This window comes from Lampetra fluviatilis, chromosome 37, assembly GCF_964198595.1.
Source record: "Lampetra fluviatilis chromosome 37, kcLamFluv1.1, whole genome shotgun sequence".
In the NCBI taxonomy this organism is placed as follows: Eukaryota; Metazoa; Chordata; class Hyperoartia; order Petromyzontiformes; family Petromyzontidae; genus Lampetra; species Lampetra fluviatilis.
Genome location: NC_136311.1, coordinates 10,426,562 through 10,442,820, shown reverse-complemented (window position 1 = coordinate 10,442,820; position 16,259 = coordinate 10,426,562). Strand labels below are relative to the sequence as shown.

Here is a 16,259-nt window from a genome sequence, read left to right as displayed (position 1 = left end):
TAGTAAGGGGCCGTCCATAAATGACGTCACGCGATTTTGGACGATTTTGACCCCCCCCTTCGTCACATGACGTCACAAGAAGTCAGATCCCCCCCTCAAATATGACGTCACAAAGCTCTGCCCCCCCCCCAAATTATAACATGCTTCACATCGCTTTCAACTATTGTCATTGTAGTGCGTATTTAATGTGGCGCTGCACTTTGATGTTGTAGGAGAAAACATTTATTAAAAAGTCTATTTAATTAAATAAAACGTGTTGTCTATATTTATTTAAAGTTGCGCATTTTGATGTGACGTCACATTTCTCACCCCCCCCCCCTCGTCACACATCGTCACAAATGTGTGACCCCCCCCCCCCCTAGGTGCGTGACGTCATTTATGGACTGTAGGGCCCTCAATTGTAATCCCCGTTACACGACAGCCGTTGCAGCGCGGTTACCGTGGTAATGCCCCCCCCCCCACGTGACTTGGCAGGCCCCCACGTGACCGGAAGCACGTGTGAGCACCCGAACTCGGGGTTAGTTCACGGTGACGAGGTTGGTGGTGGTCGTCGTGGAGAGGGACAAGGTTGGTGGTTATGGTGGTGGTCGTGGTTGTGGTGGTGGTTGTGGTGGTGGTTGTGGTGGTGGTCGTGGTGGTGGTCGTGGTGGTGGCGGAGAGGGACGAGGTTGGTGGTTGTGGTGGTTGTGGTGGTTGTGGTGGTGGTCGTAGTTGTGGTCGCGCGGTGGTGATTGGTGACTTTACCGAAAGAACCAAAGAATAATTCCTGCAGTCACGAAAGCTCCAAATTAAGTTTGATTGGTGTAGCGGTTAGCACGCTGCGCTACGAACCGGACCACCCAGGTTCGATTCCCGCCCACGGCGAACACCACTGACGATTATCCCCCCCCCTCCCTCCCCTAGGTCGACTCAGCCTCAATTGAGTACCAGTGCAAAACAGCACCGCCACTGGGGGAGACAAAGGCGGCCGGGCGTAGTGTTGACCACCCACTTGCCCCCCTCGTGTGCCGTGCCACGGCCTTCATAGGTGCTCCTCGCAAACAGCATTTGCCCCAACAGTCTATTGAGGCTATAACGTGGGAAATCTTTGGTGGTGGTGATGGTGATGATGATGACGGCGGTGACGACGCCCGCTCTAGCCGCGTACTGGCGGTGGCTGTCGGTGAGGACGGCGAGGGGCTGGAGGAGGCCGAGGGAGTCGGCCACAGCAACGGCCTCGGACTCCCCCCTCGGGAGGCCGCAGGTCGCGACTCGGCCCGAACAGCTGGGGCCACGTGGAGCCGCGCGTGCTCAGGACACGTGGAGGAGGGATGAGCGCGGTGCGGTGTTGGGCTTGGAAGATCTGCGGTTCGAGAGAGCGGGTCCTGACGACAAGAGGCTCAGGTGAGCAATGGGAGGTAGGAGAGAGACGTTTTCTTGGGACAGAGGGTGATGTCCGTAATGACACTCGTCTCGGGGTCATTGAGGTTCTCTGGGGTCAATTACAGCTGTGGCTGCAGGGTTTTTTGGTAGTACATGTTGTTTGTCGTTTATTGTGAAAATTCCGTCACAGTTTCTATGATCACTGTTTCATTGCTTTATTTTGGTGATTTCGAAAAGTTTATTGGTTTGGCCATGTTTGTTGTAGTACGGAGTAAGACTGATGGCCTTAATCTAAGTTGTCTTGTGGTTGTTGTTGTTTGACTTGCATCCCACTGGGATTTTTGCACAGCGTTGGTGTACGGTGTTTTTTCTGCAATATTTTGCTTTCATTTCTTGGATTTTCTGTTTGCGCTTAGTCACATATTCACTTTGAGATGTTTTCTTGTTCATGTTTTTGTTTTTTGTTTGTTGCGGTTGCACCCGATTCAAGAGCCGAATGGCTCACAGGGCTATACCTAATAAATTAACTTGAACTTGAATTACATGGGGCTGGGTCACTGCCAGGTTCATTATGGTCGTGTCCAAGTTACGTATTGAGATGCTGGGTTCAAGATCTGGTGACTGTCTCATGGGTTAATGATGTGCAAATTGTTTTACCCGCAATTAATTTTCACGGTGATTTCCCTAAATGTGTCATGTTTTAAGAGTGCGTGTGTTAAACGTATGCTGTTTGTAAGGTTTTCAAATTCGCATGTGTTTCTCCTGCTTTGAGTTGTCGCGATTGTCAAAAGCAATCCCAACCTACTCTCTCGTGAGCCACTTTATTGCAGAATCTCATCTTGCCAAACGATGAAAAGTAACAGACTATCGTCACACCAAGGCCTTTGAAGAAGAAAGTTTTAAATCGGTGTATACTATCCGAGCGCATATTTGCACGTGCATCTAACTTTTTTTTGGCGCTGCTTGCCTTCATTCTCTGTGCACAGTTTAGTTTTTTTCTATTTTGTGTGCGTTTTATTTACGACCGTTTAATACCTCGTTTGTTGTACAATACTCTTTAAGGACCCCGCACTCGTTCCCCTGCAATGCCCTATGCTCACGCACCACGCATCTCCCTGGTAACAAAATAGCCGGGGAAACTGACAAAACCCGGGCTCATCCCTTATAACAAATCAACAAAAATCATGCTCACGACGCACAGCGCAAGAAGCGTGATCGTTAAGCGACGACGACGACAAAACATAAAAGTGAAAACGGCAAGATGCAGCCATGGAGAGGAGATGATCCACGCTTGAAATATTGAAAGAGCAACAATGTGTTCCACCTTGTTCGCTCATCCGTGTAATTTTAGAGAACGTAGTGGGGGGTTAAAGAAATTATCTCGATCCTTAAACGGTGCGTGGGCTGAAGCAGCGATCGTTTAACAGTCTTGTTTACATGCTTTTCAAATCAAATTGTTCGTGTATTCATTGAAAATAATGAGAAATCAGAGTAACACAGATTAATCATGAGATTACATTTGAATGCATACGTAAAAGAATCTGGAGAAAAGTTATGGAATGCAGAGAAAATAAAGAGTTCCTGACCTAGCCACGAATGCCTCTCACTAATTTCCACAGATCAACAATCGATTGCTGATTTTCTAGTGACAAGTAACACGTGCTGTGAGTCATCGAAGGAGCAAAGCAGAGTACTTATGTTTGGGGATTAAAGTCTCAGGGTCATTGATGGATAAAGGAAAACCATACAGAGAAGTAATACGGTTGTCAGAGCACACAGACCTTTGATGCACCTCATGTATACATGCAATAACAGCAGTTATAACCCATCATTGCCTCAACAAAACAACCCAGAATGCACCTGAATTTGACAGATCTCGGAAGCTAACCAGGGTTGAGCCTGGACAGTGCTTGGATTGGTGAACTCCGTGCACAAACTAGTCTCCGTGAGGCTGTGGGGCTCTTTTATGGGCAGGAGAGGACAGGGGGAAAAAATCCACAGCTGGAATTCTGCTCTCACGTCCGTGCTCCCCGCCTTCACCAACCCGCACTGACCAGCATGGCGAAGCATGGTCAAACAACCTCCCACGATCTTCACAGTGCCGGGAAACCCGCATCCAGCGATGGATCAACGAACGTGCCTGTACACATGTGCACGGCCCGTCGGTGTGCCCCCTTTACCATTCAGGACGGTGGTGACGATTGCCAAGTCGCGCCAGTACCGGGAGAAGCACGGCAAGATCTTGCTGGAGGGCACGCGACTCATTCGGGACGCATTGGAAGCCGGTGCAGTTCTGCAGACGATATTCTTCGACAGCACGACCCAGCTGCAGGAGCTGCCCCTCGAGCTCATCGCCAGAGCTGCCCTCATCCGCGTGCGCATGAGGGACATCAGGCTGTGGTCGGACCTTGTCACCCCGCAGGGCATCCTGGGTAAGTGGAGGAACTCCAGGGGATTGGGAGCTACACAGTACGGCAGAGTCCTCAACATGAGTGGATTAATCGGTGCGTGAAGTACAGGGGAATTGTAACCATGGTGGTAGCTATACCAGAGTGATAAGGAGGCTCCTCACCAACGGTGCATCATCAATCAACCTTACTATGTTTAATTATATAACTTACAACCACTGTTGACTCTCCCACAGAGTAATACCTATTTTATGCACCTTGGAGGGATGATGGGTTGAGTCAACCCCGAACCGGAAATTTAACTCGCAACCTTCTGATTGCCGTCCGCTCACTCTACCGCTGAGCCACCTGGCTGATATAAGTAAAGCTGTCTCTCGTCTGGTTATACGTTAATATTTTGTGTATGTGTGCATGCATCATTACAGCCATCTTTAGGAGACCTGACTATGTATCTGACAAGGAGCTGAGGAGTAGAGCAGAAGGCAGTGAGTGTCTTCCCATCTCGCTCGTGTGTGACAACGTCCGTGACCCTGGAAACATGGGGACCATTATCCGCTCGGCCGCTGCTGTTGGCTGCTCCAAGGTGCTTCTTATCAAGGGTAGGTTATGACCTTGGTGACCTCATACGGGCCAGTGTTCTTCATTGCAAGGCCTGCGGGCCACTGGCGGCCCTGGTGGCCTTTAGTGCGGCCCCTGATGCGTGGCCCCTGACGCGCAACCCCCAACAATGCACAAATGTGACAACACCCCCATTATCACGTTGTCAAACCCCAATGGTTTCAAATGGTGTGGCGGCCCTCGCACTGATTATGTCTTATCTGTGAAAGTGCCCCCCGCCTCCTCTGAAAATTAGTGAAGAACACTGATCTGAGCCATTGCCCGAGACCGCCTATTACATATATTTGTGTTGTTGACGAATGTGTTGTGTTCTCTCATAGAATTTTAGATCTCCCTAAAAAGTTTATCGTTTTTAGTAAACTACCAACTTTTTACTTTACGAGGTAAGGCCCAATGAGCTTTTCTCTCATTTTCAGAAGCGATCTGGCCACAAATAATAGCTCAACGAAATGGCTGATAATGGGCAAATTTATTGCGGCCAAATATTCTAAACCGGAGGATCCCGGAGAAAAATCCACGCGACCACAGGGAGAACATGCAAACTCCAAATTTGCAGGGTCGGGTTCGAACCCACGACCTCCTGCACGCCAGGCGACGAGCCTTCTCACTCGTGCACCCTCACTGCGACCCGTCCAGGCTGCGTCGACGTGTGGGAGCCGAAGGTGCTGCGAGCCGGGGCCGGTGCTCACTTCCGCGTGCCGCTGCTGCCCGGCCTGCGCTGGAAGGACGTGCCGGAGGTCCTCGGAGTGCACGCCGTGGTGCACGTCGCTGACAACCGGCCGACCGGGCACACGTTAAGGTGAGCGGGGCTGGTTCCCAGCTAGCAAGGAGCGGATAAGAACCCTCACCACGTCTTCATTTACACTGCCGCTTCTAACAAAATACATGTCGAGTAGACAACAGAGAGGGGTAAATACTAGCCCTGCTGTTAATTTTAGCATTTAAAATGCAATTTGGCCTGAAAGCTGCCCATTGGCTTCCGTGACTAATAAATACAGAATCAGAATTTTTATTTGGACTGCAAGAGGAATTCGATAAGCTATGAACCTCTTTTTTTCCACAGATGTCCAGTATGGTTGGGTCAGCAAAATACTTCTGGAGAAAATTGAACGTTCAAAAGTGTTTCGTAATCCATGCGTACTCGTGATTTTTCTTCCTTGTTTCGTTCACTTAAAATTTTTATTTCAACATGCTTAATATTTGGCATGATAGCCTTATTACCTACTATAATCAACCAGAAATGTCTGTCCATCACGTGCCTGACGTCACTCCACATGAGGCCCATCCCCCCTCATTAATATTCATGAGTTGGTTAAGTTTTACACTAACGCAGAGGAAGGTCGAGCTAAATTAAATAATTTATTACGCAAGTCACTTCAAATACGACGTTTCTTTACAGAAAGTGACGGTAAAAAATAAATCTACGAAGCACAGTGCTGCATCCGTGCGTGACGTCACTGCAAAAGAGCCCCCCCCCCCCCTTCATTAATATTCATGCCCGCGTGGAAATTTACAGGAACGCACAAGAAGGTCGCCTACTCCACATGCCGCACCCCTCCCCTCATTAATAATCATGAGCGGGTGACGTCACTCCACATGCCGCACCCCTCCCCAATAACCACGAGGGGGTGACGTCACTCCACACGAGGCAACCCCCCCCCCTCATTAATAATCATGAGCTGAACAATTTTTCTATACTGAAATACGCACCCATCCTTGGATGGGCAAAAAAGCTAGTGATTTGTAACAACTTACATTTGTAATGCACCCATGTTTCCCTTGCAATAAGAACTTTTAATCTGGCTCTTGCTTGCATCTCAATAAAAGTTGTACTATTGAATTTAATGATGTTAACGAAGTCATGTTAATGAAATTGGTAAATTATCCCCACTGGGTTCACCTCACGGTTGTGGCTTCTGCCTCAAGAGATACAAAGTATGAACCATGGAAATTGGTACCATCTGGAGATCTTACAAAAAAAATGGCTATAAATTCACTTGGAAGCAATTTAATACGAGTCATATTTGCCGTTATTTAACAGGCGATAAAAGCAATATTTGTAGCAGTAGTTGCTTTCATTGAGAGAGCTTCACTTAGCTCCACCACCATAATTTAGACAGTCTCCTTCTAACAGTAAGAAGTGGGCTTTATCGGTTTAACAGGTCATCTAGCTGACAAACCGTGGCCACATTTAGGTTCAACGATATAATCGATGCCGTTTAACGTTGGGGTGAGCATAGCGGCCTCTCGTGGCACCTGGGACGACGTGAACCGATTTGCACACAATTCCAACTGAAGCACGTCTGTTCTCGCATGCACAATTCGAGGCATGCATCTTACGTTTTTAAGATTCGATATAGATGAGTCTGCATAACTACACGTCCAATTGCTTGGCACTTCTGATAATGCTTTGTGCCGACGAATACCCGTAATGCGTTGCCCTTTCTTCTGATGCCCTATGCGTAGTGCACTCGACGACGAAGACGTACACGACATGTCTGGCGATGAAGGTTACGAAGACGACGAAGACGACGAGAGAGAAAAAGAAATGTTGCGCAAACTATCGTCCATGCCAGCCCACGCCTACACGCAGCCGTGGGCTGGCTCCGGCCCCGGCGGTGAAGACGGCGCACGCGAGACGGCGCTGGTCGTGAGCGGGGAAGCGCAGGGGCTGGGCCTCGAGGCCCTGCGCCTGGCCGAGGGCACGGGCGGCCGCCGCCTGCACGTGGGGATGGCCGCCGGCGTGGAGAGCCTCAATGTGGGCGTGGCGGCCAGCGTGCTGCTATTCGAGGCGCGGCGGCAGCTGACGATGCGGCGCCGCGAAGCCGCGGCTCAGGGCGGCGCGGGGTCACAGGCGAGGAGGACGCGCCGCTGACGCGCCGCTGACGCCGACGATGGCAGTCACGGCAACACGGTGCCCTTGCAGATGTCAACGGCTTAGATATGCCTTTAGTCAGCAGTGGATAAAATGGCTTGAGGAGGTGACATGGCCTTGTGCACAGGTCGGCAACCATTTTTTTTATCGAAATAGATGTCTCTTCTTGCATGTGGTGAATACGAGACCGTGGCCCTCAATAAAGAACGTCACGAAGCAGCTCCTTAAAGAGCCGTGTGCAGCACCGGAGCCGCAGGTTGGTGACCCCTGGCCTAGCGGTAGCGCGTTCTCCGCTTGTTGCAGAGATTCGCCGTTCTAATGCAGTGGCCGCCGTGGTCGATGCCGTGGGTGTATATTAACCGTTAAACGCGCACCGTCTGCTTTCCAGCGGGCGTTCAAGTTCTGTTCTCCAGCAGAAAATTAGATATGTGCGATTTGAATTCACTCGTACGCTACCTCGACGTGGGACGACATTGTGTGTGTACCGTGTAAGTCCCGTGTGTGTGTGTGTGTACCGTGTGCGTGTACCGTGTGCGTGTACCGTGTGCGTGTACCGTGTGCGTGTACCGTGTGCGTGTACCGTGTGTGTGCGTGTACCGTGTGCGTGTACCGTGTGCGTGTACCGTGTGTACCGTGTGTGTGCGTGTACCGTGTGCGTGTACCGTGTGTGTGTACCGTGTGTACCGTGTGTGTGCGTGTACCGTGTGTGTGTACCGTGTGCGTGTACCGTGTGTACCGTGTGCGCTACTTGGCAGGCGGCCGTCTCCCCCGCGCGCTTTTGCTTTTTTGCGCCCTTTTCTTGGAACGCATCGACTGCGGCCGCGTAAGAGCGAGGGAAACCTGTACACTGTTTGAGATTGATGACCACAGTTGCATTGGAGGCTATTTTGAATTCTCCATTCGTGAGGAGATGGGCGCATCTGATGTGCGGTTTGTCACGTGGTTCAAAACGGATTTTTATTTGCAGGGTTGCCGGGATGTTTTTCTGGTGAAGTTCTCTTTCGGGGACCTTGGAACGCGTTTGCACTGTGTGGGTTGCCAACGGAAATATCATTGGTTCTGCTGGATGCATATATATACCGCATTGCAGTATATAGAAATACAAAGTTTGCATATTCACTGCTTGTATAACATGTTTGTGCCTTGTATTTTACACAGAGAAATGCCAGTTACCAGTACACACTTGTCAGCATAGAGATGAATAAAAATGTCTTTCATTTACCTCCGTATCGAAAATATTGCCCAGTTATGTTTGATTCATTTCATGTGTATGCTTTTACGACCGGTATTATTGGTTTCCCTTTGACCGTGCAGGTACAATAATGCCAACGAAGAGCTGTGACCCCTCCACCACACCCGACAAAGAAAAACAAATGAAGTTGCCACGTGGGCAAATTTTCCAAGCGATTCTGTTATTCGGCAAACTGGAATGTTGGGAGAATACACCCGGTATCATCACGCGACCTCCGATCTCGAGTTGAATGCACTGACCGGTCTGCATCCTCAAGTCGATGTCAACACAATGTACCTGAATAAAGTATAATTAAGAATATTCTGTTTTCTCTTTCCGTCGCGTGACGATACAGGGTGTAGCACCTTCACCCATGTGACAACTTGGTTTATTTGGCTGTCGGGTGGTGCAAGGTTTCTGTTGAATTGTGATTTTTGTTATGGTTAAGTAAGACGGGTGGAGTGGTGGTGCTCTGGCTTGTGCACTAAATAACGAACCCGAGTTTAACTGAACATCAGTGATGTTGATAATTGTTTTTTTACCCTTCTATCTGGCAACAAAACTGACACCTTTTTACAAGGAGTCATGTTTGCATAGACCACAATACCTGCAGTCATAATGCAAACAAAAAACATAACTCTGATAATGTGCACTGTCCTTGAAGTTGATTGGTCCACACCCGAGACAGCTTTCCTTAGAGCCTAGTCTGCGCCTTTTGGCGTCATCTGGTCCAACACTGTGAGACTAGGCTCTAAGGAAAGCTGTCTCGGGTGTGGACCAATCAACTTCAAGGACAGTGCACATTATCAGAGTTATGTTTTTTGTTTGCATTATGACTGCAGGTATTGTGGTCTATGCAAACATGACTCCTTGTAAAAAGGTGTCAGTTTTGTTGCCAGATAGAAGGGTAAAAAACAAATCATATTTTTACTGGCAAATGAGGTTCCAATGGTGTGAATCCATGATGTTCCTTCGCCTGCACTGACCAGCATGATGGTGACTGGTGAGATATTCAAATGGATACTTCGTTTGATGGCACGAGAGCAATTAGAATGAGCAGGATAAACATTTTGAAATAAATTATTTTAGGGAGGGCACGTGACAGTGATCCTAATTTAAATTGTCAAATCAGTTTACCTGGGGACTCTTTTCCGATGTTGATAAATACAATGTCCAAACACGTTAGGTTTGTGAATAGTTTTATTAGTTGTTTTTGCAGAATACAAGATTGCCCACAGCTTGCATACAATAGGTGGCTGTTCAAGCTATATGCACACACACGCACACAATTTCACACGTTCACGCCAGCAATAAGCGACTTCATGACAACATAAGCATTATAATAATAAAGGAATAAAATCTTATCACCCGCTCAACGATCAGGTGTAGTCTGGAATAAGCCACATCAAGCGTGTACAATAATACATCAAAATGACCTGTAATCGGTAACACTATAAAGGTGAGGGCGAATAATTGGCTGTCCTATCGCAGTCGCTTCATTGCTACCAGGGGGTGGGGGGGGGGTCGATCGTGTTGGGGTGTCACGATGCTCGGACGATGCTATGGCGGGCCCGGGACCTGCAGACTGGATGCAGTTGCTTCTGAGTTTGTTTTTTGTTATTGTTGTTGCTGTAAGTAGAAAGAAAAAAAAACAACTTCACGTCCACGCGCGTCACAGACTTTTCGAAAGTGGCAGCCGCACAAAATGGGACGTGTGGAGTGATGATCGCGGCTTGCGCTCTTGGTTTCGCACGCGCGCAGGTCTCTTGCACGCGTGTGAAATCGGTACCTTTTCATCCCGCGAATTACGGCTGAGATGTATTTTAGTCGGTAAAGTCACGGGAGTTCGAAATAAAATAAAACGGCGTGACTTTACCGAAAGAATCAAAAGAGTGTGGATTCCTGCAGTCACGAAAGCTTCAAATCAACACTTTTTGGTTCTTTCGGTAAAGTTACGTAGGTATAAAATACAATTTAAAAAAATCAAGATTATGTATTTAGCCGTTGGAAAAGTTAGGATCGACAATTTTTTTTGCGTCCGAAAATTTACTCCGCACCTTTCAAAATTGCAAGCCCCCAGCACGACGAGGTCATTGACGAGGTCAATGACGAGGTCCCCTTTAGCCTGAGGTCCATCGCCCTCCGTCCAGCGGGAACGGAACCGGATCCCTTTCTTTCGTGAACTATGTTCGCTGTGTCCAATTCGTCGAGCAATGGAACTGATTTATCGGCGGTAGTCATCGTTCGCACAGTCCAGCTCCACTGTTGAGCATAGCTGTACCTACCATAGCGATACCTACCATAGCGATACCTACCCATCCAACCTACCATACTGATACCCATCCATCATCCAACCTCCCAAAGCGATATCTACCCATTCTCCAACATACCATACTGATACCCACCCATCCTGCAACCTACCATAGCGATACCTACCATAGTGATACCCATCCAACAAACCTACCACACTGATACCCATCCATCCTCCAAGCCACTGTCCGCCGCCTGCTTGAGCGGTCTCGGCCGACGGCGTAACAGCAGAAAAAATTGTCACAAACTTAAGCGGGTCTGTCCTTCATGAAAGGACAGACCCAGCGTTCATATTGTCCACAGCACAGCTGTTCCACGCGTGCTATTCTTTCTGGTTGGTGACAGTACTCGCCATTTTTTGTTTACATACATTTCAAGTGTTATCATAACAGCGTTTTTCTTATTTTTTATATATTCGTGGTCATGGTCACGGCCATGAAAGGGCCTTTCCGCCAGCCATGATGTTAAGCCCATTCACTACCAGTCTTCTCAATTGTAGATTACAATTAGGTATCACAAAATGTTAAATTGTATCGACACATTTTGCCAAAGTACCAAAAGGAAAACATAATTGGGTCGACTGAAAACCACTACGTGCTATAAACTACTGGTACAGCATTTGAGTTGAGCCAATTCACGAAGCGTGTCAGGCAAGCTGCCATCCTTCAGCATTCGACCTCTCTGGGACCAGACGAAGAGATTCTACCGCGTATATACACGAACGAATTTTAGCGAGATCAATGATCACAGGGAGGAGCCGTGTGGAGGCATTCGACACTTGTTGAATACGACCACTTTGCACACTTTCCAAAAGCCACTCCACGAACACAGAAAGGCAGAGAGCCTGATTGGGTTTAGCTCTGTTTTACACACAGAGTCGGTGGCTTTCACGACCAATATTATCCAAGGTAGAGGTTTTCTGGGTTAGATAGGGTAGATATAAATGTGTCGTTAGACCCCACCACCACATGACACGGTGTGAGTTTACTCTCCAACACACCGGTGTGCTGAACTAGTAACGAATTGGCACGTTTTGTTAACGTGACGAACCTTACCAAATTGGCTGTGTCGGGTGGTGGCGGGTTTAACGACACATTTATATTTATGCGATCTAACCCCCCCAAAAAAACTTCTTATGGGTTGGCTCTGTGCATGGACGTGGCTTGTGCCATGGTATCGTGGACACCCTTGGCAAATTCACCTCACCCCCGCCACGAATGCGGTGTTGGTCGGTGTTGGTGGAGTGGATTTGTACTCCGCCTATTTCACAGAGCACACTGGCGTCCGAAAATAGTTTTCCGTTGACAGAATTTTCTCCACAACCGGAATCCGTTATGGTTATGAATCAGCCCGCAAAACGTTTGAAGAAAAACAATCAACTCTTTTATCAGCCTGGCAATGCGACTGGCAGCATAAAATGAATGTAGACACATTCTACGATCATGCACTGGCTGGGATTTAAAATGACTATCAGCCATAACAAAATAACAAAAGTTTAAACGAAACAAAATGCACTTGCCTCTCCTCTTAATTCTGTACATATTCATGTTTTGGACATGACCATCGAATTAGACCAATGTAAAATATTAAGGTAAGAAAATATTCCTTTTCCTTCCCTCATTCGTCAAAAAAATAACCTTTCACTGCCTCGGTATTTAAGCATTGTTGAATAGTTGCATATGAACTTTTTTTGTATTTGTTTTCATGAAAAATGATGGAATGATCTTAATTTAGGAGCTTTCGTGACTGCAGGAATTATTCTTTGGTTCTTTTCGGTTAAGTCACGTCTAAAAATAAAATAATAAATTAAAATAACATATTACGACGTTTCGATTGCAACACAAGCAATCATCATCAGGTATAAAAGAAATAGCAACAAAAAATCTAACTAGAAAACTATAGACAGACATACAAGCAGACAGACATCACAACGGCACACAGAGAGAGGACACACATCTGTGTGCCGTTGTGATGTCTGTCTGCTTGTATGTCTGTCTATAGTTTTCTAGTTAGATTTTTTGTTGCTATTTCTTTTATACCTGATGATGATTGCTTGTGTTGCAATCGAAACGTCGTAATATGTTATTTTAATTTATTATTTTATTTTTAGACGTGACTTAACCGAAAAGAACCAAAGAATGATGGAATGCTTTACCGGTGAGATGGACAGTAATTTGAAGGGTTTATAATGTGAGCATTCATTGCTAAATATTGCCATTGTTTTGGGGGTATCTTTCATGCATGTTGAAGCATGTTGGATATCACTTAAATGACCGACTGTGCCTTTTATTGCTTTCCATAATGTGACATCAAGTAGGGCTTGTGAGGCGCTTGGAATTAGCAGTGCCGATCCATATTCAACTAGCCTTCGTTACTCAGTCCGTTATTTAATTGACAAAAGCATGGGCGCATCACTGTTTTGGGATCCGAGAAAACAATGTTTCACTGTTGAATATATTTAAATAATTGTGTGTACGTGCCCTATTATCGCGTAGAAATAAATTGCTTACGACAATCATTGGGAACAAATTGGTGACCGATGTTTGAGGCCAGTTCAGTACAGATGGCTCTACCATCAACTATTTATATATACACACAGTAAAACATTTTTAAGTTTGGACTTGGTGAAGCCAGATTTGCGGTCGTGGCAGGAAATTTTGGAATTTTTTTCACGAAAATTCATTGTCACGCACAAAGAGTCTGTGTGCAAAATGTCAGCTCGATTGGATCACGGGAAGTGGGTTAAAAAAACGACCGAAAGATTTGCACGGTCCTAAGCAAGCAAGCAAGCGAACTTAATATAAAGGATTAATCAACACTGCTCACATGCTCATCAAGCTGTGCCTGGAAGGATTCGGGGATCTGTGATCATCCCACGTGACGTCAAATGGCACGGGTTCACTGAATCTATCAGTCTACCACATAGCCTGGACATTAACTTCGTTAGTAAAGAAAATATATATATTGTATGCACTGTTAAATATATTTCACTTATTATCCAAACGCATTTATTTCAGCATTTTTGGTGATTAAATGGACTCTGTGGGGATGATTGACATGTTATTAATTAGTAAATATTTTGTTAACAGGTATTAAGTGTTAATAACATTAAAATATTAGGTGGCAATTACATGCACATTTGGTTATATACTTAAATTTTAGTGGACCGAAAAACTCCCAATTCACCAAATAAAGGCTTTCCCTTCAGCTGCCAAATGTGTCACTGCAATATCGAACGGTTTATGGAAAACAACCAACTCATTAAATACCATGATGCGTAACTTTGTTGAATATGAAGAGACACTTGACTGTGGAAATTGATGCAGTAATCTAAACCATTACAACATGTACTGATTGAAGTATGTAAACATACATTAAGGTGCGTAAAACAAACAGCAAGTACAAAAAGCCGAGAACAAATAGTGAACATAATTTTTGTTTGTTCCATTAACACCGAATATTGAAGATATTCGAATTTAAAATATTCGTTCTGTTAGTGGAACAAAACCTTTAAAATATATCCCATAGAACAATCATTAAAGGTGCACGGGGGATCAAAAATGAATGAGAGAACGAGAGGAAAACGTGAATGGGTTGGCGCACTTTGTTGGAGAGCTAAACTTGAACGAAAAGCTACCGTACCAATGCGGCGAAACGTACAACACCGCGCGCGAATCGATACAGATTAATGCATCGTCACGCCGCTATTGAATTTGAGCACTACCCAGTCGGGAGATTTTTTGGGGGTTTTTTTTCTTCCTACACGATGACACGCGCTCGCCGTTCCATGCGACGAGTCAAAGAACGAGCGTCGGTTGCGTTTAAAACACTCGCTTGACGATCCCCGCATTTGTCTTGGCGATATTTTAGTGTTAATATATCCCACGTGAATTGTATATGCCCCGTTCGAAAACGTTAAAATCAAATTAACTGTCAAGATACATTCAATACTGTACAAATGTCACGAAAACGATCGGCTTCCACTATTCAAGTTTGTAAGTCAACAGCAGAGTATTCTAAAACTAAATTTTTTTTAATTTCACTATCTCACGCGGAGGAAGCCTCCCTAAGCACTACACACGCGCACGCACACACGATAACCCGCATTTCTATTTCTCTACGAGCCAAAACGTGGAGGTGCTTTGACTGGTGATGGAAGTTGTCTTGGCAGCTACGGTCACACCATCGTTTACAATAGTAGAGCAAACAAAAAAAAGGTCGACGTTACAGGCACTGCAAGATCCACTTGGGAATACGTAACTGTTGACTGGCTTAAGAGTTCTATTACAAAAAGCAGGAAGGGTAAATTACACTGTACAGTCAAATGCAGCTTAGGTAGTATGTTAGACTCAAAATACAGGACCATCTCCACGTGCCAAAAGAAATACCTATCCTTAAAAAAAATCTAAGAATTGTTTTCTCATTTTCCAAGAACGGCAGGGGAAAAAAAAACATTGGATTGCACACACAGAACCTATATCTCTACTAGTTATGTGGGTGCGTGTGTGATTTATCTCTCGGAATGAAACAGATAATATATGCTGTGCTGTTACCCACATTGATGTGGCATGTATACTCCCCTTTCAAACTGGCACAGCCGTGCCGGGTCAGCGTAGAGGTTTTCGTGGTTACAGGTGGGTTTGTGTTCCAATTGTTGTTCATAGTGCCGAGTCAGATCCAAACTGTTGTTGGCTGGTCCAACAAGACATCCGAATCGTGAGTCTGGGCCAAGCGGGGCCAGATCAATAATTTTCTTCGCACGTTGCATCAGTCCGTACACTGGAACGTGTGATATCAGCAGCAGCCGTAATAGTTTTTGTTTTGTTTGGGTCAGATCATGTAAATATAAATGTGTCATTAAACCCTCCACCACCCGACACAGCCAATTAGTAAGGTTCGTCACGTTTGCAAAACGTGCCAATTCGTTACTGGTTCAGCACACCGGTGTGTTGGAGAGTAAAGAATTGTAAATGTATTGGGTTCACTCTCCAACACACCGGTGTGCTGAACCAGTAACGAATTGGCACGCTTTACAAACGTGACAAACCTTACTAATTGGCTGTGTCGGGTGGTGGCGGGATTAACAACACATTTTACTTACTCATGCCCACACCAGACTGGCTTGGCACGAACGTGGTGCAGATCGGTTGTGAAGTGGAAACGAAGTATAGGAGTGCTACAGGTTTGCGCCTTGGTGGTTCTGAAGTTATCCCCACTCAACCAACATGAAAGATGACATTTACCTGATATCCACTGCACGGATTTCATCACAAATCCACGTAAATAGATGCCAGCATGTGACCTTTTGTCCCGCACACGATCAGTGTGTGCAACCACAGACAAGCATGCAAAATTGGTCTCCTCTACGCCACACATTGAACAATTAGTGCAGATAATCAACGTCAAACCACACCGGTCACAATCAAGGTCATTTACCCTTAGTCGACAAACACAC

The 16,259-nt window shown here is 46.1% G+C and overlaps 1 protein-coding gene across 1 annotated transcript; it reads left to right on the top strand.

Annotated features, from left to right (window-relative positions):
* Positions 1–488: 488 nt before the first annotated feature.
* On the top strand, positions 489–8,776 carry MRM3 (mitochondrial rRNA methyltransferase 3). Its single transcript, XM_078873836.1, has 6 exons — positions 489–567; positions 904–1,383; positions 3,550–3,794; positions 4,196–4,369; positions 5,025–5,187; positions 6,855–8,776. Exons 2-6 carry the CDS (start codon positions 1,100–1,102, stop codon positions 7,261–7,263), a joined length of 1,275 nt encoding a protein of 424 aa, XP_078729962.1. The 5' UTR covers positions 489–567; positions 904–1,099; the 3' UTR covers positions 7,264–8,776.
* The last annotated feature ends 7,483 nt before the right edge of the window (positions 8,777–16,259 follow it).